Source organism: Gopherus flavomarginatus, chromosome 10 (assembly GCF_025201925.1).
Source record: "Gopherus flavomarginatus isolate rGopFla2 chromosome 10, rGopFla2.mat.asm, whole genome shotgun sequence".
In the NCBI taxonomy this organism is placed as follows: Eukaryota; Metazoa; Chordata; order Testudines; family Testudinidae; genus Gopherus; species Gopherus flavomarginatus.
In genome coordinates, this window is record NC_066626.1 from 40095951 (window position 1) to 40122896 (window position 26946).

The 26946-nt window shown below is 42.0% G+C and overlaps 1 protein-coding gene across 2 annotated transcripts in view; it reads left to right on the forward strand.

The window, feature by feature from the left end:
• The window catches only part of ATF2 (activating transcription factor 2), a 93488-nt gene that overhangs the window by 20280 nt on the left and 46262 nt on the right, over positions 1-26946 (forward strand). For both annotated transcript variants that reach the window (XM_050969028.1, XM_050969029.1), the window contains exons 5-10: positions 8221-8317; positions 11006-11124; positions 13883-14011; positions 23943-24121; positions 24503-24617; positions 25040-25126. In XM_050969028.1, coding sequence (XP_050824985.1) covers positions 8221-8317; positions 11006-11124; positions 13883-14011; positions 23943-24121; positions 24503-24617; positions 25040-25126 — 726 coding nt within the window. The remainder of the gene's footprint in view (positions 1-8220; positions 8318-11005; positions 11125-13882; positions 14012-23942; positions 24122-24502; positions 24618-25039; positions 25127-26946) is intronic.

A 26946-nucleotide genomic window follows, 5' to 3' on the forward strand; every position in this document is an offset into this window, starting at 1 on the left:
TACACATCACATTTGGGCAGCCTGTGGTTAGGTCCTCCTGAGCAGACTGAAGACCTTTCAATTGTTACCTACATAATCATCATCATAGGTATGTAATCTATGGTCAGAAAATGTAGCTGCCCATAGCTGTAGGGGTTTTCCATATGTAGATGAGTGTAATTTTCCAGTGTGTTAAATAATAATGAAGCTAATAAGCCATTTTCCTTTAGGCTTGTCTTCTGTGTTTCTTCCTATGTACTAATAACTGCTCAATTTATACTTATTCTGTAAGGAAAAGTCATTGCATTCTTGCAGATAGTGGTGTTTGGTTGGTGTGGGGTTTTTTTTGTTTGTTTTTTGCACAATGTTGCTTTACAGAAGCAACAAGATTTATTTTAATACAACTCTAGGATTTGTTCTTAGTCTTATACAGTCCCATTTGTCTGGCAGTGTCTAAGTCCTGAGTGGTAACATTGACTCTGAGTTAGATTTCTTGTCAGTTTGTGAGAGACTGATCATCATTTTAACATTGAATTGTGTATTTAATTTCTGATTGTAATGTTTATAATTGAAAGATTCAAGGAGGTGAATGTTCTTTGATTTTTTTAAAAGGGAATTTTAGTGTACTACATTCAAGAGTTCAGCATACTTTTATTTTTGAAAGAATGTTATGGCTTATAGACTCATAGACTTTAGGGTCAGAAGGGACCATTATGATCTTCTAGTCTGACCTCCTGCACAACACAGGCCACAGAATCTCACCCACCCACTCCTGTAACAAACCCCTGACCTATGGCTGAGCTATTGAAGCCTTCAACTTGTGGTTTAAAGGCTTCAGGGTGCAGAGAATCCTCCAGCAAGTGACCCATGCCCCCCGCTGCAGAGGAAGGCGAAAACCCCCCAGGGCTTCTGCCAATCTACCCTGGAGGAAAATTCCTTCTCAACCCCAAATGTGGCCATCAGCTAAACTCTGAGCATGTGGGTAAGACTCACCAGCCAGACACCCAGGAAATAATTCTCTGTAGTAACTAAGATCGCACCCTATCTAGTGTCTCTTCACAGGCCATTGGGCATATTTTCTGCTAATAGTCAAAGATCAATTAATTGCCATAATTAGGCTATCCCATCATACCATCCCTTCCATAAACTTATCAAGCTTAGTCTTGAAGCCAGATATGTCTTTTGCCTCCATTTTCTGATGGCCAGTTTATATCTATTATTTCTTGTGTCCACATTGGTACTGAGCTTAAATAATTCCTCTCCCTCCTTGGTATTGATCCCTCTGATATATTTATAGAGAGCAATCATATCTCCCCTCAGCCTTCTTTTGGTTAAGCTAAACAAGCCAAGCTCTTCGAGTTACCTTTCATAAGACAGGTTTTCTATTTCTCGGATGATCCTAGTAGCCCTTCTCTGTACCTTTTCCAGTTTGAATTCATCCTTCTTAAACATGGGAGACCTGAACTGCACACAGTATTCCAAATGAGGTCTCACCAGTGCCTTGTATAATGGTACTAACTCCTCCTTATCACTACTGGAAATACCTCCTCACCTGATGAATCCCAAGACCACATTAGATTTTTTCACAGCCATATCACATTGGTGGCTCATAGTCATCCTGTGATCAACCAATACTCTGAGGTCCTTCTCTTCTTCTGTTACTTCCAAGTGATGTGTCCCCAGTTTATAATAAAAATTCTTGTTATTAATCCCTGAATGCACGACCTTGCACTTTTCACTATTAACTTTCATCCTATTACTGTTACTCCAGTTTACAAGGTCATCCAGATCTTCCTGTAGGATATCCCGGTCCTTCTCTGTATTGGCAATACTTCCCAGCTTCGTGTCATCTGCAGACTTTATTAGCACATTCCCACTTTTTGTGCCAAGGTCAGTAATAAGAAGATTAAATATGATTGGTCCCAAAACCGATCCCTGAGGAACTCCACTAGTAACCTCCTTCCAGTATGACCTGTTGTAGTCTCCTCTTTAACCAGTTCCTTATCCACCTTTCAATTTTCATATTGATCCGCATCTTTTCCAGTTTAGCTAACAATTCCCCATGTGGAACCATATCAAATGCCTTACTGTAATTGAGGTAAATTAGATCTACTGTGTTTCCTTTATCTAAAAAATCTATTACCATCTCAAAGAAGGAGATAGAGTTGGTTTGGCATGATCTGCCTTTTGTAAAACTATGTTGTATTTTATCCCATTATCATTTACCTCAATGTCCTTAACTACTTTCTCCTTCAAACATTTTTCTAAGACCTTGCATACTACAGAGGTCAAACTAACAGGCCTGTAATTACCCGGATCACATTTTTTTCCCTTTCTTAAAAATAGGAACTATGTTAGCAATTCTCCAGTCGTACGGTACAACCCCTGAGTTTACAGATTCATTAAAAATTCTTGTTCATGAGCTTGCAATTTCATGTGCCAGTTCCTTTTGTATTCTTGGATGAAGGTTATCTGGACCCCCGATTTAGTCCCATTAAGTTGGTTGAGTTTGGCTTCTACCTCGAATGTGGTAATATGTACCCCCATATTCTCATTCCCATTTGTCATCCTACCATTATCCCTAAGCTCCTCATTAGGCTCATTAAAGACTGAGGCAAAGTATTTATTTGTTTAGATATTGGGCCATGCCTAAATTATCCTTAACCTCCAGTCCATCCTCAGTGTTTAGCAGTCCCACTTCTTCTTTCTTTGTTTTTTTCTTATTTGTATGGCTACAGAACCTTTTACTATTGGTTTTAATTCCCTTTGCAAGGTCCAGCTCTACATGGCTTTTGGCCTTTCTCGCTTTATCCCTACATGTTCTGACCTCAATAAGGAAGCTTTCCTTGCAGATCCCTCCCATCTTTCACTCCTTGTAGGCTTTCTGCTTTTTCTTAATCACCTCTTTGAGATGCTTGCTCATCGAAGCTTGGTCTACAACTCCTGTCTATGAATTTTTTCCCCTTTCTTGCAATGCAGGCTTCTGATAGTTTCTGCAACCTTGACTTGAAATAAATCCAGGCCTCCTCCTCCAGATCTACAAGTTCTTCAGTCCAATCCACTTCCCTAATTAATTTCCTTAATTTTTTAAAGTTAGCCCTTTTGAATTAAAAAACCTTAGTCACAGATCTATTTTTGTTTATTCCATTTAGTTTGAACTGAATTAACTCTTGATCGCTCAAACCAAGATTGTCCACTACAACCATTTCTTCTATGAGGCCTCACTACTCACCAAAACCAAAATGGCATCTCCTCTTTTTGGTTCAGCAACTACTTGGTGAAGGAATCCATCAGCTATTGCATCCAGGAAAATCTGAGCCTTATCGTTACTACTAGCACTTGTCCTCCAGTCTATATCTGGGAAATTAGTCTCCCACAATCACACAATTCCCATTCCCATTAGTATTTACTGCATTAAAAACATTAAAGAGGTCTCTGTCCATATCCAGATTGGATCCTGGCAGTCTATAGCATGCCCCAAGCACTATCCCAGGGAGGCTGTAGTATCTTATATTTAAAAGAAATCAAGAGTAATTCTAATCTGAAACATTGTTCTTTCAAGTAATTTCTGCTTAGCTTTTTGGGCTCTATACCATGGAGTTAGAGACTAAGAAAACTCGATTGTGTGGAGGTTTCAGAAGTAACTTATGTGATGTGAATTATATTAAAAAATGGCAAACATTTTTTTTAAGTATACAGTAGTAGAAATCAATGAGTACTGTGGGTTTTTTTGTCGTCATGGTAAATGCTGTTGTTGCATGTATGCACAGTTAGCAGGTAAAATATATGATTGTTACTGCATTACAATAAAAGGAAAACCAACTCACACTATGTCTTGCTCCAGCAGTGCCACAGATCCCTCATTTTCATGAGCACTGAAATATTCACCAAGTTTAAATAAAAATAGATTTAAGGGACATCAGTTCAAAAATGTAATTTCTGAATATTTTACTTGTTACAAGAATCATTAAGGATTGATATCATTGAAAGGGAGTAGAAGAAAATATGTTTTTTTGTGCATTTGGCAAAATAGTTACATTGTTTAACAATTTTCCCTGTAAAGTTGATCAGTTTCCACTCTGATTTGTTAGGATATTTTACATTTTTTGTAAAGAAGTAATACGTAGAGTGGGGCTCGGGGGCAGGTATACAATAATACTTGAAAGTACTTTTAGCTAATTAAAAAAAAAAAAAAAACCTGACTAGCACTCAAGTTAATAGCATCTCCAAGAATTTAATTTTTAAAAATGCAGTGATTTAAAAAATCCATATTAACTGCAAAAAAAAAAAATAAGCTAAATGCTCAAAACTTCATTAGCCTGGAGTTGTTTGCTTTCACTTGTCTTGTGCCCTTTCAGAATGTGGAGAGAGGCTAACTTAAACATCTGAAAACCCAGAGTGCAGGAATGAGGATATATTCTATCCCAACAATACAACCTTAACCGTACTTTCCCTGAAGCTGGCAGTAGGGTAGTGCAAAGGTTAATAAACTGTCAATGGAAGTGGAGGATTCTCATTCTTTTGATGTCTTCAGATCAAGACTGAATTATTTTCTGGAATATGGTTGAGTCAAATACAAGGCATTAGGCTCAGTGCAGCAGTAACTGGATGGAATTCTCTGGCCTGTGTCATACTGGAAGTCAGAATTTATGTTCTAATGGTCCTTTCTGGGCTTAAAATCTCTGAATCTACAGTAGATAGATCTGAGAAAGGACTAAGCATGTCCCATTATTCGTGTTAAGTTCCACAGATTTGACTTCCAATATTTATCTGCATGGACTTCAGCTATATTCGTTGTGTTAGGTGTACTTGTTTTGAATGATGGAGGGATTAATTGGAACAACTTGCTAGAGATGTGACTGTGATATAAAGAGAGGTGCAGGTATACCTTGAGGGATCAAGTATGCTTCATTTCAGCACTGAGTTTTGTAGTTTGTCAGTAGAGTTGCACCAGTTACCTTGTCATGAAGATTATCAGCAGTGTAATGGCATACGTGACAGCGGTGTCCAGGGCTTTGTGAGGGATAAGTGAAGGTAATGTCTCAGAACAAATCCTCAGGACAAGCATGAAAGTGTGGTACCATTTTTGCAAATCTGGGGTGGTTTGTGTGGAGTAAACTAAGTGTTTGAGTGTAGACCAAGGGGAAGTGGGTAGTTTCCTATATCTGACGTAAACCCAAGGTTTGCCTTGGAAAAGAGAAGGTACTAGACTTTATTCTACTGTGCTCATATGCTCTGTTCCCAAGTGTTCTGTAGCATCTATGCTGTGAATGTATTTAATTGGTATGCTGGGGAATCGCTCTAAAAGAGCAGAGTTAAGGTTGCATTTCAGGGGTCGCATGTACCTTAACTTTGTATTTCCAAGTTTTCAGAGGTTTACGTTTAGCCATTCTTCACATTTTGGAAGAGCACAAAGCCTGACTGGGTAACATTAACTTTGCCTTAATGAAGTTTTGGCAAAATTAATTTCCTTTGAGTTTAAAAAAAACAAAACAATAATTTCTCAGTGTGCTCATGTACCACAGCCCAGCTCTCCACCTCCATTGCTTCTGTCTCCTTGGCAGCGATTACAGCCACAGAATACACTGGCCACATGTTAGTGTCTTCAGTGCCCTTACATCATCTCCCCATCTCTCTGCCTGCCTGGCACAGCTTGGTTCTCTCTCCTCAGCCCTCCTGTCCACGGAGAAGCAGGCATTAGCATGGGACCTGCAGTTTGAGAAACTGGGGAAGGGATGCAGCAACAGTGCAAGGACTAACGTAGAGTTGGGAAGGAGGGGCATTTTTTGAAGGGAGGGGTGAGGTTATCGGAGGAAGGATGATCCAGCGGTTAGGACTGGGGATTTGGGAGACATAGTTTCAATTCCCCGCTTCGCCATAGACTTCCTGTGTGACCTTTGTCAAGTCACTTAGTGTCTTTGAGTCTCAGTTCCCTAACTGTAAAATGAGAAAGATGGCACTTCCTTACGTCACAGAGGTGTTGTGAATGTAAATAAATTAAAGATTGAGGCACTTGGATACTACAGTGATAGGGGCCATGTAAATACCCATAATTGATGTTAATATTGATGGATGTGAGGTTTGGGGGGGTGGGGGCAGGGGCGAGGGGGCAGAGCTGAAGCCACTCCAGTATCACCTACTGCACTCCTCTGACTCACCCTTTTACTCTACTCTTTCTTGCACTATTCCAGCCTCTCCCCCCCACTGCTCCAACCCCCATATTCCTCCAAGCTGTTCAGACTCTCTTATTACTGCTCTGACACTCTCCTCCAACATTTCCTCCATATGCCTGCTGCTTTGAGCCCTTTCCACACATTTACCAGCTGCACCCTGCTTCTTGGCACTCCATGCCCTAGAGGGGCTATAAGTAAGTGGGAAAGTGATGGGGGCTCTGAGGATTCCATGAATCAGCTGAAACCAGGAAGAGGCAGGTAGGTGGAGAAAAAGTCCCCAAATCTCGCCCTAGTGTATGTGGAAGAGGCTCTAGACATCCATCTTCAGCAGAGGATCCAGATCTTGGCTCACACATGATGAGGCAAGGATTCAGACTTCCCTGTGAAGGGCAGGAACCCCCCAGCTCCTGGCTTACATGCAGAGTGGGAGGGACAGGGGCTAAGACCTCCCTCTGAGAGGCAGGAGCACCCAGCTCCTTGAGCTCACCTTCTAGCCCCCAGCTGTGGGGCTGTGAATGGGAGGCATCTCCCCTATCCCCACCTTTCTGCTGCCACTACCTGGCCCGGGCAGGGCTAGGGGAGGGGAGTGTGTGGGGAAAACCAGTGTTTGAATTATCCTTGGCATGTTTGGTCCCTCAGTAGCTGTGCCAGAATACAGCCCTAAGGTGAAAAGCCCCCATCCCAACCTCACAATTCCTGCATTGCTCCACCCCCTCCCCCCATATTCCTTCACTGCTCTGACATCTCCCCCACACACACATTCCCCAGCTGTGTCTCAACAAAATAATAAGAATTTGAAAAAAATTGTGCAAAGCTCCTGAGAGTGAGTTGTGTAGTAGGTACATCTTGACCAATGACACATTGACTTACTATGCTTTTGATCACACTCAGTTCCATTCGTCAGGAAACAGACAAAGACTGACTTGTGATTTAGTTACTCTGTCTAGTGGGTTTTCATCTTCTCTCTGTTTAATTACTGGTAATTTCCTGGACAGTACTTCTAAAGTAAAATCCGAATCTGCATGTGGATTTTAGAGCAATTTAAAATATTTATTTTAAACCAGAAACATTGGTCTTGGTAAAACTTCCAAAAGCAACCCTGCAGAATGCAGGCGAAGAGCAAGGATGTGCACATCGCACCTTCTCTGAAAGCTGCCAAGGGTAGAGGTAGAACTCAAAATGGATGAGTACAATGAACACAGCATGTTTCCTGAAGCCATCTAGTTATTGTGACAACAGCCTGCCTCGCACCCTTGCTGCACATGTGCATTTCTATCTCTTTGGCTCATCAATTTTGGCAAAAGCCATTCTGGAGATCTAAACTCTGTCAATAACGTTTTCAGTATTGTATTGAGTAGGTGTCATGTGCTAGCTAAATTAAATGTTGAGTAAATGAGAATAATCTGAATTCCAGGTGTGTGCAAAAAAAATAAGAGTTTGTAAAAAGCGGAGGGACTGTGTCTTGAGGGGACTCCCTTTGTTCAAATGACCCCTTTAAGGATTATTAACCCTATTCTACAGGCCCATGCAGCACAGCAAAGACAATCCAAGTAGGCATGTGGATTTTAGAGCATTCACAGTGGTCAACCCTTAAACAAAAAGCCATGTTCAACCTTAACCATGTTCAATCTTAGCTATGGCAGAAAACCAACTCTTCTGTAATTGCAAAAACCACAGAGGTTACTGTGCTCAAAGACAATAAATGTTTATAATACTTTTGTGTCAAAACTGTATCTTGACTTTTTGATTTCTGTAGGGTTCTTCACAGTATCAGAAAGTAAAATTTTATTTTATGCTGACTTTTACTGACTCAGTGTTGTTACTTAATTATTGCGGACGTTTTTTAGCAGTATTGTGTGTATATATATTTTTAATTTTTCTGACCACTTGATGGTAGAATATTATATCCAGCATTAACAGGAACAGATGTGTATCTGTTTAATGAAAATCAACTGATATTTTAGTAATTATGATGATTTTACATGCTGTGAAAATGACTTTCCATATAATTACATTCATTTTGGTCGAATTCAAAGTTTTAACTGTACTTTAAAACTTTTTGCCACAGCGTTTTACCAACGAGGATCATTTGGCTGTCCATAAACATAAACATGAGATGACACTGAAATTTGGTCCAGCTCGTAATGACAGTGTCATTGTGGCTGGTTAGTATATACTTTTATTAATAAGTTATCCCTCTTTCTCCTGTAATGTGCACAAATTTTATGGGGTTTTGTACATGATATAATTTCTATAGACTGGTGAAAGAAAATATCAAAGAATTCTTGTATGGTAAAGGTTTGCAACATGTATTCATTATCCATTACATTTCTATCTAAATCACCTCTCTTGACATGGTATATAGTAAATACAGGATTGTCAATATTGCAGTAGTTGACTAACCTACGTAAGCATTCATATTAAAAAGCACATACTATATAACCTTTTATGTCTAACCTCATCTGACGTTTAAACGCTTCCCCCAGGGCTTGGTTGACCTTGTAGTTTACACATATGAAGAAATAGGTTTTTTCCCCTAAAAATACTACACCTTGTACAGACTGCAGTTGTCTTAAGAAAAACAATCAATAGTATTGTAAATATTTTAAAATAATAGGTTGTTACAAAGAAGACAAGTCTTTTAATTTTGTCTAAGTCAAAACTACTTATTTGCAATATCTGATATCAAACTTTAAATCCTGAATCCCTTTGCCTTTCTTGGTCAATCACAATCTTATTTTTCTTATTATTGTTTTATTTCTTAAAAAAAAATTCCTCTCTAAATTTATTAAGTCTATGGCTCTTACAGACACAGACCAATCATGAATGGACCATTAGACTGTAAATATTGCTAAGTCAGCTCCTCTTGAACTTCTTAGGGATAGTGCATATACTACACCATAGATATAGTCAAAACATTTTCCAGTGATGGCGCAGTCTAATTTAATTGTACAAATGCACTAGCCCCTCTTTCCAACCTTCCGTTATTCCAAGTTGCTAATTTATTAGGAGAGGCAGACAAATGGAATTCTACAGTTTAAAAAAAACTGGCAGACTTTTAAGTACCAGAAATGCTCTCTGCAGTGTGTGCAGATTGTGGGGGACATCTATCAGGCAGTCAGGTAAGTGGCAGTGAAAGAGTTCTTTATCTGCCTTTCCAAGCATACTAAAGTACTTCCATGATTTTTCCCCACTATCATACATGAACTCCCCTTGAAATTAGTCAAACCTTGTGTAATGTACAGTAAAACAGCTTACTTTCATCTGACAGTGCATAAATTCTAAGTGAAATAAATGGGAGTTTCCATACTATCCAAAATATAAATTTAAAATGAGTACAGAAGTCATTGACACAATAGTCAATGGAAGTGCTGTGATTTTAGTTTTACTATGCAAACATCTTTTAAATCAAAAAAGTTTGGAATACTATCTTCACTACACTTAAAAATGACACAGCATATGAATAACAGAAGCAGTAGTCCTATTGTTCACAATAAAAGAAGAAATACAAAACAGGTCCACAAGTTGATCAATGCCACTTTCCCTTGGGTTTGAATTATGGGGGGCCCTCAGACAACAGCAACTCTCATTCCTGTTTGAAAATAAAGCTTCTCTCTTAAAATGATCCTCTCTGCTAATGCAGGTACTTAAGAGTTGTTCCTTCAGCCAATAGATGGAGACAGAACTCAGACTTTTGATTACATCTTCTCACCTGTGTCTATACCATGAGGGACTGGTCTACAAACCCCAGGTGTATGTCTCCAGCAGATGGAGCAACAATACCACTTCTGGCTGGCCTGAATGAAAGAGGAAAAGAAGTGTGCCTTGGAGGCCTAAGAAACTTTTTGGCCACATGCCATATCTTCCTTTCCAATCTTATCCCTGGGGTTTTGAATGAGAGATTCTTCCTAATTACCAAAACTACAAGTGAAAGCCACCTTCCAAAAGTTAACAGTTATTAATGTAAATACCATATTTTTATCTGATTTTCTCTATGTATGTAACCATTCAAGCCTCCATTGTAGCCAGCTACTTATCAGTGTGTATATGAAAGTGAGAGGTAAGAGGGAACTCCACTCAACAGAAGAGCAAGTCTAATTAAAGGCTTCCCTCTGATAGCAATCTCTGCTGACCCATTGATGTGTATTGTTGGGTTTTACACCTATTAATTCGTACCAGCGCATAACAAAGTGTGCCCCCATCAAAGTGGGAACTAGCATTCATCCATATTGTTTATTTATAGTGTATTATTAAAAATAACATTACAAATCTAAAAAAGTTGGCCCATGTATCTGATGTGTCTATTATTAATCATTTAAATATTTTCAGATCTAACTACTCTCTCCAAAATAGGTGGAAGCAAAACCCACATTATGAAATAACCGACAGCTGAGTTGTTTGTTAAACTATTTTAAGAAAAGCTAGCACAGAAATATTCCAAAATGCCCAAAATATTATTTTTACACACACAGTAAAAATATCTAAAGTATTTTGAATTAAATTGCCAGAAAGTTTTGAATAGTTATATGCCTGCTTTAACTGAAAAATTGTTTAAAACAAATGAGTTTGTAACCTTAGCAATAGTGGTTTTAGGTAGAATGGGCTGCAAGTCTTTATAATTAAGGGGAAAGTTGCATCTTAGATTTATTTTTAAATAATGTTAAAGAAGAGCCCTTAAACTGTAGCACAAACTTTATTTTAACTAGGTGGCTGTTTGCTTTAGTGTTAACGATAAATAACCAAAGTAATTACAGTTTGGGCATTGGTGGTATTTTCATATTTTTATTTTGAAGATAGTAATAATGTTCTTACTAAATCGTATTTTGGGAAAAAAATGTTTAATTTCATTTCAGATCAGACACCAACACCAACTAGATTCTTGAAGAACTGTGAAGAAGTGGGTTTGTTCAATGAGCTAGCAAGTCCTTTTGAAAATGAATTCAAAAAGGCTTCAGAAGATGACATTAAAAAAGTATGTTGGCATTATTGGGCTTAGAAGTTACTGTATACAATTTTTTTGTTTTGGTCTGGAAGTACTTTAATGTACTGAGAGATTTGTTTGTTTTGATAAAGCAGAGGAACCATGTCATACTGGAATGTGTGCTTTAAAAAAAATCAGTGTTCTCAATATTTTGTTTTTCAGCTTTGAAATGCATCAGTCATCAACATAGAAGTGTATATGTTGTATGGAGAGAATACAAATTTAGGCCCCAATTCTGCAAAGACTAACACACCTGCTTCATTTTACACAATGTGGCTTTAATTGGCTTTACTGTTGTCTTTTTTAATAATTTAAAAGCCCGATCCACAGTTTGTTAAAGTGAATGGGCACCTTTCCATTGACTCCAGTGGGCTTTTGATGAGGCCCTAAATGAGTAAATCATTCTAAAAAAGAACCCAGTTCTTACAAGGGGAAAATATGTAAATAAAAATCAGGTGGAAGGAATAACTCTAATTGTTCTGCAGGTATACAGATTAGACAACACTTCAACAATGTACGCATTATTTTAACTGAATATTAGTAATGAATTAAACAGTGATAAATTCAGCAACTAAAAGTGAAGTATGGTTTGAGAACACATTTTACTATTTTAACTTCAGTTAAAGTGATGTTTAAATCTCTGACAGACAAATCTCACTTGAAAGACAAATGTTGATAACAATCAAAACCACCGCACTTGTTCTTATTGTACAAATTGAATTTTTGTGTAAACTTGAATTGAATCCATTTCTAGTGAACTTTATTTAAATACATTTAGATCTGATGTCTTTCATTTTAATTCCTTCCCATTTATAAATGCTTAGGGCCCAAACCTACGAACATTTGTCAATGTGAAAAACTTTACTTATATAAATATAGTTATTCAAATGAACAAAGGTATGCAGGATCACATCTTTAGTTTTCTTTGTCTCTGTGGAGATAGCAGAGACACTCGGAATATAATAGAACCCTACCGAGCCCTAAAAAAATCTGTCACTTGCCATTTTCTGTGTGCCCAACACAGCTCCAAATGATGACTCCCACTAATGTTTCTCATGCCATTATATGTAGCACTATTGAGCCTGTGAGTACTTGCAGGACTTTCCAGAGCACTCACTGCCATCTCAGGAGGCTACAAAGATCAAAGAATTTTTAAAACTTTGCAGTTTCTTCAACACTGCTCTTCATCCTCCCATCTGACCTTCATATCTTAGGGAGGGATATTGTACTGTGATCTCCCTGAGTGACTCCTAAGGGCAGTGATCAAAGGCGAATGGGGTTAATAGGGAGTATCATGTGGGAGGAGTTATTTAACTGCATTTTCTGGTTTTCGGAGGTTTTAGTTTCTGGCTTTTAACTTCCATGTTCTGGAAGAGTATAGGGAGAATGGGCACTCCTAAACAATTTTCTCTCTTTAATAAAGTTTGGTTGTCTCTTGAAAGAACCAGATAGAGTATAATGAAAGGTAAAAATCTTTCTCGAGAGAATTGTTTTCCTCTAAGGTATTTTGGCAGATGGGCTAGTTTGCAAAATGTGAGTCAGTGGGTAAATACTCTGGACTTTCTTTTTCTTTAACCAGTGTCAGTGATACTGGTTAAAAGATATTTTTAAAGGAATTCCAGATGTAGTCCTCATGCCTTTTAGAAGTTATTCGGTCCGATTTTAACAACGTGAAGCCATTTGAGCAATTTTATATGTTTTTCCCATTCTCTTTTTAAACAATTTTGTCTCTTTCAATAATTATTCAATATGTTTGTTTGATAACGTTTTGTCCCTTGTAGCTTTTGGAACTTAAGGTTTTGCTGTCACACTTGTGATTATAATCATTTGCTTAGTAACAATAAAATTTAATAAGCATTGCAATGTAACTTCATGGTGTGAGTTCAAAATAAAGTAGAAGTTAGGTTGTGATGGAGAGCAGTTATTCAGAACAAATCTGCAATCACACTAAAGAAGACAGAGAAGATTATGGGAAAGAAAAATGAGTCTTGTGTGTTTTGGGGTGTTTTTTTAAGTTTTGCCCAAGGTTGAGATTTCCTCCTTAGGCTTCCATTTATTTTGAGACTTAAAGTGCTTTCAAAGTTTAAACTTTATTCTTAGCAATATAAGTGAAAATTTTAGCATGTTAAGTGGTAAAGTGGTGTTTGTGATTTTTGAGAGTTCTCCATTACAGGCTACTTAGGATTGAATTGAAAATGTAATCAGTTACAGACCAGGAGCCCAATACAGTGTGATTACGTGGTCATATAAATGGTCACATAATTGTCCTCATTCTCAAGTTGTTAGAATCAGCAGGGCCAGCCGTAGCATTCAGAGTATAGAAGAGAGCGGGCCATGCAGAAGCCCAAAGGACTGAAAGTAATACAAGGCAGGGACAAGGGGCTTTCTGGAGAATATGGCTATCTTGTGAAGCAGAATACCTTAGGCACCATTCTCAGTTGTTAACTTCCTACGGTTTTCAGGAAAGGAACACTTCTCCTACAGAACTTACAGGGATTGGCCTGTACTTTGGCTGGCCTGAGGACTTGAAAGGAGAGGAACCAGACATCTGCCCAAGGGACTGAAGGTCATATAGAAGTGGGAATGATATGGGGTAGCTTAATAAGCTGGCTCTGCTTTAGATGGCCTGTGCTCCTTGAGAACAGAGCCTCTACTCCTTAGGGCTGATACTTTCCCCAGCAGCTTATTTTGTTTTTACATATTATAATTTGAGTGGCTAACAGTTTTATTTGCATGTTTACTCTTTTAGATGCCTCTAGACCTATCTCCTCTTGCAACACCAATCATAAGAAATAAAACTGAAGAGCCTTCAGTTGTGGAGACAACTCATCAGGATAGTCCTTTACCTCATCCAGAGTCCACTACCAGTGATGAAAAGGTCAGGAACTTATTTTTCTGGATTCAGAACATTTTTATAAAGAACATTCACAGCAATGTATTTAGTTTTCTATATATTTACTAGAATTGCTTTGGTGACCTAATTGTTGATTGTACAGAGATGGTAGTCATATTGTAAAAGATTCAAAACCTTCAACCCTTCAGGTAAATTTTGCTTAAAATAAACATCCTTTATTCTTCTTTGAGTGCTTGCTCATATCCATTCCAGTTAGGTGTGTGCGCGCCGTGTGCATGTTTGTCGGAAGATTTTTACCCTAACAACATTCAGTGGGTAGGCTGGGCTGGAGTGGCACCGCATATATACCCCTGCCGACCCAACCGCCCCTCAGTTCCTTCTTACCGCCCGTGTCGGTCGTTGGAACAGTGGAGAGCGGTTTTACTGACCTCCACCTCCCTAGCTACTCGTTCTCTAGTTATTTTGTTGTGTATGTAGTTCAAAGTTATATAGTTATAGATAGATAGTTTTTATTGTTCATAGTTAGTGTACAGTTAAGAGGGGTTCGGGGATTAGCCCCTTCCCCGCACCCAGTGCCGGGGCCCATGCCCGGTTCACCGGGTTTAAAACTGTGCTCGGCCTGTCATAAGCCGATGCCGACAGGAGATCCATACAACTCCTGCCTTAAGTGCCCCGGGGAATCTCACCTGACAGATAAGTGTCGCATTTGCAAGGCTTTTAAGCCGAGAACAAAAAAGGAGCGGGACTTTTGGCTAAAGCAGCTCCTCGTGGAGGCAGCTCTTACCCTCTGCCTTCGGCACCGAGCGCTGGTTAATTGGCGGGCAGAAGCACCTCCTCGCCACTGGACTGCGCCAGTACTGCCAAGGCCTCTTGGCACTGGCCGTTGCCGGCACCGAAGTCGACTCGGCACCTCTCCCTCTCCCTGAGGTCGAGAAAGCCTAAGATTGCTGCTGCTTCCGTGCCACCTACACCACAGCCAGAGAGCTCGTCTAAGTCGGATTGCCCAGCACCGACACCTGCTGTGGCACCGACAACGTTGGTACCGTCGATTGTGGTCCCACGAGGGCCGTCGAGTCCAGTGCCTGTCGGCTCCCCAGCATGAGCCGTGGTTGAGCTTACTATTCCATCCACGCCGGAGACATTCTCAACGGCGAGGGATCTGATTGCCATGACAGAGTTGACGCTACCTCAACCCCCGGCACCGCCGGTACGGGTAATAGAGTCTATCGGCAAGCCTGCCTTGATAAGACCATCCTCTGTCGGCACAGCAGAGCGGCACCATTCCCGATCACAGTTCTGCAGATGTTCCAGGTCCCGTCAGCGCTCCCGCTCCCGACGCCACTCGCAGTCCCAGTACTGTTCTCCTCGGTACCAGTCGCACTCGCGGCACTGGTCAGTATCCCGTTCGCCGGCCTGCTACTCTCGGCACCGTTCCAGCTCCTGGCACTGCTCCAGGCACCGTGACTCCCGTAGCCGCTTCCGATGTCAAGCCTCGAGATCTCGGTCGACCTCCCAGCACCACTCCGGTCGCAGGCCCCAATCTCGTTCCTGGTACTGGTATGCTTCCCGGTACCGGTCCCTGGTGCCGAGTAGGGCAAGGTCCGCTAGAGACAGAGACTCTGCCCAGGGCTTTTCAGCACCTCCATGGCCATCCAGACACGCATCAGTGTTCTCCCACTCAGACAGCTCTTATGCTCAGGACCGCGATTCTGATGTGCCCACCAGAGTCTTCCAAGACCATCAGTGGTCTTTCTGGACACCTTGGGCATACCACCAGGCCCAAGGCCTACCAGTAGTTCCGTCCCGCTCTGTCTCATCAGAGCACCGAGTGCCAGAGGCGACGGTTAGCCGTCCTCCTCTGACTGCTGCGGAGGAAGCCCCAGTTCACCCACCGGACTCCCAGGTTCCTCTGGAGCAGGACGTCGCCCAAGAGCAAGAGGCCACCCAGGACCCGCTCGTCGCTGGCATCTCCTCTTCCTTTTCTCCAGATGAGGCGGTGGCAGGAATATCCTCCTCGGGCCCTCCTCCAGTCAACCTGAGAGCCCATCAGGACCTCCTAAGGAGGGTAGCACTCAATATGAACCTCCAGGTGGAGGAAGTCCCGGAGGTAGAGGACCTGGAAGGGGACATTCTATCGGCGGATGCCCCCACTAGAGTGGCCCTACCGTTAATTCGGACCATCCAAGCGAATGCCGATACTATATGGCAGTCCCCAGCCTCTATCCCTCCTGCGTCCAGGGGAGTCGAGCGTAAATATATGGTGCCCTCTAAAGGGTACGAGTACTTGTATGTCCATCCTCCTCCCTGCTCACTAGTTGTCCAGTCCGTTAATGAGAGGGAATGCCACGGCCTGCAGGCACCAGCCCCGAAATCAAAGGAGGCTAGGCAAATGGACCTACTCGGCCGCAAGGTGTACTCGGCAGGGGCCCTACAGCTCCGGGTGGCAAATCAACAAGCCTTGCTTAGCTGCTATAATTATAACACCTGGGTGGCGGTGGCTAAGTTTACGGAGCTTCTCCTTCAAGACTCCCACCATGAGTTTGCTGCCCTCTTGGAGGAAGGGAAAAAGGTGGCCAGAACTTCCCTCCAGGCCTCGTTGGATGCAGCAGACTCAGCAGCCAGGACTCTGGCCTCGGGTGTTGCCAAGAGTCGCATCTCATGGCTTCAGGTTTCAAACCTCCCACCGGAGCTGCAGTATACCATTCAGGACTTACCATTTGATGGTAAAGGCCTCTTCTTGGAAAAGACTGACCCCAGGCTGCAAAGCCCGAAGGACAACAGGGTCATAATGCACTCTCTCAGCATGCATACGCCGGTGACCCAATGCAGGCCTTTCCATCCCCAGCCTCACCGCCCATACTCTGTGCCTAGACAAAGACAGGACTTTGGCAGGCGGTGTGGCCGAGGTGGTCGCAGACGACCGTCAGGACCCCAAGGGGGCCAAAATCAAGGTCCCTCGAAACCGCCACCAGGACCAAAGATGAACTTTTGAAGGTGCGCCCGAGGGCGGCATACCGGTTACAGGTCAGGATCCCTCTCCTCCCCTCTCCAACCTTCTCTCCTACTTCCTCCCAGCGTGATCCCAGTTAACTTCAGATCTTTGGGTCCTATGCAGGATGAAGTATGGGTACCACCTCCATTTTATTTCAACTCCGCCCTCCCACCCTCCAACCCTGTCCCTCTTCAGCGACCCCTCTCACAAGCAATTCCTCTTACAGGAGGTGCAGACGCTCCTTGCCATAGGAGCTGTAGAGGAGGTACCGATGGACGAAAGGGGCAAGGGATTTTACTCTCGTTATTTCCTAATCCACAAGTTGAAGGGAGGTCTCAGACCTATCCTAGACCTGCGAGGACTCAACCAGTTTATGATAAAGTTGAAATTCCGCATGGTATCCCTGGGGACCATTATCCCGTCCTTGGATCTTGGAGACTGGTATGCCGCCCTTGATATGAAGGACACGTACTTTCACATCGCCATCTTTCCTCTGCACAGGAGATACCTCCGCTTTGTAGCCAACCGTCAGCACTTGCAGTTTACGGTTCTGCCGTTTGGCCTTTCTGCAGCCCCAAGGATATTTACAAAGTGTATGACTGTAGTCGCTGCCTACCTCCGCCGACATCGGATACACGTTTTTCCGTATCTGGACGATTGACTCATCTGAGGGGCCTCTGAGACACAAGTCACTCAGCATGTGGGCATCGTCAAGGACCTATTCACATGTCTAGGCCTGATGATCAATATAGAAAAATCCACTTTGGTTCCCACGCAGAGGTTAGACTTCGTAGGAGCTATCCTGGACTCCAATCTAGCCAAAGCCTGCTTACCACTGCCGTGGTTTCAGGCGATGGCAACAATCATCCGAGGTCTATAGAATTTCCCAACGACCTCGGCTTGCACTTGTCTCGGTCTCCTGGGTCATATGGCTGCCTGCACGTTTGTAACCAAACACGGCAGGCTCCGCCTCCGTCCTCTCCAAGTTTGGCTCAACTCGGTATACCGCCCGGGCAGGGACCCGATAGACACGATAGTCACCATTCCCCCGAGCACCCTAGGCTCCCTAGAATGGTGGCTAACTCCCTCCCTGGTTTGTGCAGGAATGCCGGTCCATCCGCCCCAACCCTCAATGACCCTGATGACGGGCGCGCCATCTCTCTGCTGGGGCGCTCACCTTGGTCACCTTTGTACTCAAGGCCTTTGGTCTTCTCAGGACCTGGCATTACACATAAATGTCCGAGAACTGAGAGCAGTCCCCCTGGCGTGCCAGGCGCTCCAGCAACAGTTGCGAGGCCGTTATGTCTCAGTGTTTACAGACAACACAACGGCCATGTACTACATAAACAAAGAAGGAGGGACACGGTCCTCCCGCCTTTGTCAGGAGGCCATCCAACTCTGGGACTTTTGCATAGCCCACTCGATAGATCTGGTAGCGTCCTTTCTCCCAGGCGTTCGGAACACCCTGGCGGATCGACTCAGCAGGTCTTTCCTGTCTCACGAGTGGTCGATCTGCCCGTAAGTTTATGCATTCTGCTTTCCAGAAGTGGGGATTTCCCCACATAGACCTGTTCGCTTCCCGCGAGAACAGGAAATGCCAGATGTTCTCCTCCTTCCAAGGTCTCTCCCCGGGATTGATCTCGGATGCTTTCCTGATGCCGTGGAAGAGCCAGCTCCTTTATGCCTTCCCACCGTTCCCGCTGGTTCACAAGGTCCTGCTGAAACTCCACAAGGACAGAGCGCGCATCATCATGATCATGCTCCAGCGTGGCCCAGGCAGCACTGGTACACCACGTTATTTGACCTGTCGATAGCCAACCCAATTAACCTGCCGCTCCACCCAGACCTCATAACTCAGGACCACAGCAGGCTTCACCACCCGGACCTGCAGGCTCTTCACCTCACGGCATGGCTGCTGCGTGGCTAAACCAGTCAGAGTTACGTTGCTCTGAATCAGTACGACAAGTTCTCCTGGGTAGCAGGAAGCCTTCCACCTGGTCAACGTACCTGGCCAAGTGGAAGCGTTTCTCCTGCTTGTGGGAAACACTTAATCTTACTCCCACTGAGGTCTCGATCCCCTCTATTCTGGAGTACCTCTGGTCTCTCAAACAGCAGGGCCTAGCAGTATCATCACTGAGGGTACACTTGGCAGCCATTTCTACCTTCCACCCAGGCGAAGGTGGTCGTTCCGTGTTCTCACACCCTATGGTTTCGAGGTTCCTCAAGTGCTTGGAGCGCTTATACCCTCAAGCACACCGCCCAGCCCCGACCTGGGACCTCAACCTGGTTTTAACCAGACTTATGTCTCCCCCATTCGAGCCGTTAGCAACCTGCTCGCTGCTATACCTGTCTTGGAAGACAGCTTTCCTTGTAGCCATTACACTGGCCAGACGAGTCTCCGATCTTAGGGCTCTTATGGTGGATCCGCCGTGCACTGTGTTCCACAAAGACAAGGTGCAGTTACGACCACACCCGGCTTTCCTCCCTAAGGTGGTTTCAGCCTTTCATGTTAACCAGGACATCTTTCTCCCGGTCTTCTTCCCGAAGCCACACTCAACGCGACGGGAGCAACAGTTGCACTCCCTGGACATCTGTAGAGTTCTCGCATTTTATATTGAGCGGACAAAACCGTTTTGTAATACGCCTCAACTCTTTGTCATGGTAGCAGACCGAAGGAAAGGCCTACCTGTTTCCTCTCAGAGGATCTCATCTTGGGTGATGGCGTGCATCTGCACTTGTTATGATTTGGCTCATATTTCCCCAAGCCACATCACCGCGCATTCTACCAGGGCTCAAGCTTCATCTGCCGCCTTCCTGCCTCGTGTACCTATCCAGGAGATATGTTGCGCAGCTACCTGGTCCTCGGTCCACTCCTTTGCTTCGCATTATGCTCTGGTTCAACAGTCGAGATGATGCAGCCTTTGGCTCAGCAGTTTTGCATTCTGCCACATCTCACTCCGACCCCACTGCCTAAGTAAGGCTTGGGAATCACCTAACTGGAATGGATATGAGCAAGCACTCGAAGCAGAAAAGACCGTTACTCACCTTTGTAACTGTTGTTCTTCGAGATGTGTTGCTCATATCCATTCCAAACCCGCCCTCCTTCCCCACTGTCGGAATAGCCGGCAAGAAGGAACTGAGGGGTGATTGGGTCGGCAGGATTATATATCCGGCGCCATGGCGGCCCCACTCCAGGGGGTGCCCAGCCGACCCACCGAGTGTTGCTAGGATAAAAATCTTCCAACAAACGTGCACGCTGCGTGCGCGCACACCTAACTGGAATGGATATGAGCAACACATCTCGAAGAACAACAGTTACAAAGGTGAGTAACTGTCTTTTCTTCCCACTGGTCCTCCAACAAATTCAGGAGAGACCAGATTTTTCCTGATATTTCTTCTTCTTGTCTTACTCTCATCTACCTGGGTTCTGCTCTTTGAGTCCTCCTCCATTCCAGCCTGTCTTGAAGCAGTTCCTCGGAAACACTGCAGCTAATTATATCCTTTTGTAAAACATCCATTTATCTAGTTTCAGATCTTAAAGCCCTTCTCTCACCTTCCACTTTTCAAGATAGCATCCTGTTTCCTATGTATTCCTCCAATGTTGACATATGAAAATAAACCATCTAAGCCTGGATTCCCTCAGCTTTTCTAGAATTGGTACCACCTTCATACTTCCTCAAATTGTACATTCCAAGCATGGTCCATCCTTATAACTCCAAGCATTGATCTTAACACTAATTTCCACTGTATTAAAGAACTGCTTCTGGCTCTTCCTCAGTGTCCAGCACTCTAAATCATACAAAAGTGCTGGCCCAATTACCATCTTGTAGATCTTACTTTTCAGTTTGATAGGCATTCTCTTATACAGATCACTTCACTCACTTTTCTTCATTTAGTCCGTGACTTTCCTTTTCTGTTTATAAGAAAAACAACTTTTTTTAAAAAGAGCATCTTTATACATCATAAATAGGACTGCAGATTTGTCACATCTTTTTTATCCAAAAATCATGGCGCGATATTGGTAAAGTTAGTAAAAGTCACAGGTTTAAGGAACTGCTTTGTGATTTTGGTTTTGTTTTGTCATGTTGATAAATGCCTTGGCAGATGAGGGGCACTGATCATGTACACCAGCACCGTCCCAGCACCACAACCCTAATCCTGGCCTAGATAATTTAATTGTGACTGTACAAATGACCACATAGTTTACCTTTTTTTTTTTGTTTTGCCAGGATACCATATAAATTCACAAAATGTCCATTTTCCTGCTATCAACCTGACATTTTGCCTGCCTTCTTAGGTTCTGCTTGCTTTTTAGTCCCCCTCTTTCCCAAAGGGGAAACAAGTGTGTTTCTTTGCTGGCTATTATACTTCTGGTATTAAAAGGACAGAGTGGGAGGCAGGGAGAAGGGATATCTTTCATAATTCAAATCCTGTAGGAGAACACTTCAACCTCCCTGTCCACACAATAACAGATTTTAATGTAGCCACACTGCAGCAAAAAAATTTCAGGACCAGACTTCAAAGAGAAACTGCTGAGCTTCAGTTCATCTGCAAATTTGACACCATCAGCTCAGGACTAAACAAAGACTGTGAATGGCTTGCCAACTACAAACGCAGTTTCTCCTCCCTTGGTTTTCACACCTCAACTGCTAGAACAGGGCCTCATCCTCCCTGATTGAACTAACCTCGTTATCTCTAGCTTGCTTCTTGCTTGCTTATATACACCTGCCCCTGGAAATTTCCGCTACATACATCCGATGAAGTGGGTATTCACCCACGAAAGCTCATGCTCCAAAACGTCTGTTAGTCTACAAGGTGCCACAGGATTCTTTGCTGCTTTTACAGATCCAGACTAACACGGCTACCCCTCTGATACTTTCATGATTCAGTGCATCAAGGATGAGAGTGTGACCTGAGCCACCAGACCTTTTCTTGCAGCTGAATGGGCAAAGCAGCTGAAGCAGTTGCATTACCTTGGATAAAGAAGACTTACAGGAGGAATATGCTGCCATCTGGTGCTTGTAAACTGCTCAAGATCACAACTCCACTCTTGCAGCACTTATGAGCTCTTCATAGCAGCCACATTCTCCTTCTGCACAGCTCCTAAACTTAATCTGAACAAGGTTACCCTTTAGGAGATCTACAGGGCAGATTTCTTCCGCTGCAGTTCTCCCCTGGTTTCCCGCAATGAAATACTTCACGCCTTTGTTCAAAATCTGGGAGAACTGATGAGCCATGCAACAAATGCAGGTTGTGTTTTGCTCTTTGTGAGATGCAAGTTTCAAAGCTGAAGATCTCTTTTTATTGAAAAAGCCCTGCTGCCAATCCACTCCTATTTAAACTAGAAATGCTCCCAGTTTGACCACTTCTGAATTCAAAAGGCACCATAGAGAAGCAGTCTTTAGGGCAGCAAGGTCCCTAACTATTCAGGGCATTATCACTCCAAATCTGCAACATAAGCTTCATTCAGAAATCAGATGGAAGCCAGTGCAGCCTATAGGGCACAGGTGTAATATGTTCCCTAAGTGAAATACCATTTAATAAGTGGGCAGTTGAAATCTGTACTAATTGAAGGGTTTTTTTTTTCATAGTTTTAAAGTGTAGTCTTGAGTACAGCAGCAGTCAAATCTGACAAAGGCATAGGTGACTGGAAAAGCCTGCATCCAAAAGGAAAGATAAAAGCCAAGTCCAGATAAAGTGCTCTGCTGCTGCTACCTGTATGTACCTCCAAGAGCAATAGAGGATCTAATAAGGAACAAACAGTGGGCATGCTTCCTCAGTAGTTGGAGATGATAATCTCTTTCTCCAACCGACAAATATCACTTTTTTCTAATCTTGATTTTAGTCGCAGCTAATGGGTTTTCATTTTAGCCCTGTCCTGGTTTGGTTAATTGCTCAGCTGCCCTGTCCAGAGAATGCATTTATTGTGTGTGTTCATTTTATGAAGTATTTATATTCTATTTCAGTACAATTAAAGGTTACTGAATTTAGCAATAACAAATATTACCATGTAATTTCCAGTTTACTGCATCATGCAGTGCTCTCTCATTAATTTTGGTTGGGGGCTAGTTGCCGTGTACAGTAGGTAAAGTTTATAGCACAGTATACAGGGTCCCATGTTAAAGGTAATTCCTTGTTTCATTAACTTTTGTGAAGTGCTTTGGAGTCTTCAGATGGAAGGTATGGATAGCGGTGCTAAACGCTTGTTTAATATTTTCATTGAATCCTAATTGATTCCCAGTTTCAGGATTATGACATCACATCCTCAGTCAGTTCTGTTACTTGCCTGGTTTACAAGCACAGTGATCTATCTTCTGTGATCAAATCTTTCTTTAAGATTCAGTCAAGATGTAGGTGAGGGTATTTCTAACATCTTGGAAGACTGAAAGAACTGTAAAATCCTATGAGTATTTTTCACAAGATAGGGTCCTAGTTAAACAAGAGAAATTAGTTTTTAAAAGGAGTAACAAATGTACTAAGTTTTTTTGCTTCTTACTGATTCCAGTGGTCCTTATATAAACCTAAAAGAAATATTCATTTATATTTCTCTTTGCTGTATGTCAGGGCATATTGAAAAGGACTGTTTACCAAGAACTGATGCATCCGGTAGCATAATACTGATTGTCAATTTGTTTCCCCTGTATCGATTGGACTTACTAATATAAACCCTGACAGCATATTGGAGTATGTCTCATAGCTCAGCAAACTGATCTTGAATTTGGCCTAAAATTGTGACGAACAGATGCTTTTCTTGATTTTGTTTGTCACAGCCTTAATTATTGAGCCTATGTTTTTGCTGAATTTACTCAGTTTTTTAAAACAGCATTATTCATTCCACTCCATGAGTCTAAGTTGTGTCAATGTTACAAAGATTGCTGATTTTTTTCTCTTTAATCTGTGTTCACTGCACAATGTTTATTGATGGTCTGTAATTTCAATGGTTAATTTTCATTTTTCCCTTAGGAAGTGTCACTTCAGCAGACTGCACAGCCTACATCAACAATAGTTCGTCCAGCGTCACTGCAGGTTCCTAATGTACTGCTAACAAGTTCTGACTCAAGTGTTATTATTCAGCAAGCAATACCTTCACCAACTTCTAGCACTGTCATTACCCAGGCTCCATCCTCCAACAGGCCAATAGTGTAAGTTATATGTGATAATAAAATATTTTATTGCAGATTTCTAAAAAGATTTTTTCTAGTTTACCAAGTACTTTTGATCACTTTTTTCTGCAATTTGATAAACAATGTGGCCTGCAGCTCCATATTCTCCAACAGTACAGTGAGTTTACATTATAACTGTGTAACACAGTTATGTCAAACAGAATTACTGGTAAATGTACAGAATGTGGATATTATTGATACCTTGTTAAAATGGCAAATAGTTTAAGCTGTATTAAGTTTGGACAGGGTTAAACCAAATTAATAATGTATCAAGGTTTGTAATAAGAAATGTCAGTATCTTTCAATTCTGCTGTGTATTTGTGTCCCTTTAAAACATTTCCTCCTCTTTGTTTTTCTTAGACCAGTACCAGGTCCTTTCCCTCTGCTGTTACATCTTCCTAATGGACAAACTATGCCTGTTGCTATTCCTGCCTCAATCACAAATTCTAATGTTCATGTCCCTGCTGCAGTTCCAGTAAGTTTACACATGACCTATTATACATTCTTAATTTTAAAATAATGCAAACTTGCATAAATGCTGCTTTTTTTTTTTTTTTTTTTTTTTTTTTTTTTTAATTTCAAACACTGACATTTTACAAAAAAAATGTTGGACTTGATTTACTATGGTGTGATACATATTTTTGGCAACTATTGTAATTTGTGCTCTGGATACTTACTAGAATAGTATATCTTTATCATTCCAAATATTACTTAAATGGTTAGAAATAGCTTTTTACCCTTTCAGAGTAATTAAAATACTGCTATACCTTAAGCCTTAGAACTTAGTTTTACAGATTTGGTGGCTGTTTTGGTTCTAGTGGGCAATGCAATCATATAATTTGTATTATGCTGGCATACTCAAAGATTGTTTTTCCTTTTTACGACTTTCCTGGTCAGCTTGTTAGACCTGTCACCATGGTGCCTAGTATCCCAGGAATCCCAGGGCCCTCCTCCCCACAGCCGGTGCAGTCAGAGGCAAAATTGGTAAGTTAGAATTCCATTGATCTTCAAGAAGGTTAATTTGAAAAAATGTTATGTCATTAATAATTAGGTTTTATTACAGATGTAGTTGTTTGATTTAGTAATTGTTATCGTGCGGTATACATTTTATTTTCTACAGATTTTGATCTTACAGAAGACGAGCTCTGTGCTGGGATCCTCAATGCTAGAAAATGAGTTACCATTGTGTTTTGGTTTTATGGTAATTTTAGATTCTTATATGATTATTAGCACTGGAACTAAAACACATTTATGAATTTAGCAGCACCAGTTAAATGTACTCTGAAGAAGACCAGTTTTTTAACAGTAAGCTCAGCCTCGCTCCTCATAGTGAAGGGTAGGCGTAGATGTGGCATTAGGAGACGGAGGAGACACAAGCTTAATATCACTTCAGCAGTGAACCTTGCCTGCTAGTAGAAGCAAAATTGAAGAACTACAGAGGTAAGCCCATACCAAAACAGTGTGAAGCTTCTTAGCAGAAAAGACTATAGGAATAAAAAACAGGCTTTACGTGACAACACACGTCTTAATATTCCCAGGTGCTTATGGTCTTTTCTTCCAGGCATGTAACCTGATAGGGTTTAGTATGATGAACTTAAAAAGTTTGTTAAGATAACCAAAAAGGGTAAAGAAAAGAATTGAGTTATATAAATGTACCTTAGCAGGATCATAATAATTATAGTTTAAACTTTAATCACTTCCAGTAAAAATGTGTATCTTCTCCAATTTGTTAGCTAGTTGCTTCAATGCTTTTTTATCTAACTTTTCTTCATTCCATCTGTTCTTGTAAAATGGAATTGGAAATATATGAAAGAAAAATTAAATAAATGTCCCCCCATGTGCATCCGTAGAAGAACTCCACAAACTGAATCTGGTTTGTAGATTACGTGCATTTAACTTAGAATAGTATTGCATTATCCCTGACACTCATTTATTTGTATTTAAAAAATTAAGAGGCGAATCAGGAGCAGTAAGTAGATAAAAATATTTTTAAATGTGAAGCAGTAGGGGTATTCAGGGGCAATAGCGCCTTGCTAGGGCACTTCCATGGCAGCAGCAGGAGCAGGCAGCCCAGTTGCTACAGCTGCAGAAGCCACTTTGAGACTGTATATATAGCTGGCAGGAGGGGATGATGGGCTGCCTAGAGAGATGAATCTCTTAAAATCCTTTATTAATGTGGAGAGAAGGCTGGTGAACTTTCTTTTTGGTCTCCACTCCAAACCCTAGTGTATTCAGTAGTGAGGAAGGGTGCAGGGGTACCCCCAGAGATGGGCAAGGACCCTTTCCACATCAGATGTCTGTCTGTGTGAGGTGAGGCTGTTGGACACACAGAACCCCTTTTCCCAAAGTGATACAACCACTCTCAGGAGTGCATTGGCCACCAGTGAACTCTGAGTAGAGCTGCCTGCTACAGTCAGAGCTACTCTCCTATCTCTGCTCCCTTTGGTGAGATGGCTTTTGAAGTGCTGCAGGAGATGGGAGGACAGTACTAAGGGCTTTTTCTCCTCAGTCCCCACTCTCATCCTTCAGAGGGATTGAAAAAGGAGTCCTTCATTTTCAGAGTCAGGAAAAAAATAATTGTAACTGCCTTCTGAGAAAATGTATTTATCTTAATTCTGGAAAAAGATTAATATAAAAAAATGGGGATCAGATAAGAACAAGAATTCTGTTTCCTCACCTGACGTATTCCACAGGATCAAAAGACTCCTATTCACAGAATTTCATTATGTGGAATCTATTAGAACTTCAAGACTAGAGGGCCAAATCATTTTTGTTTAGTTGGGCAAGAAATTAGATTCTTAAGA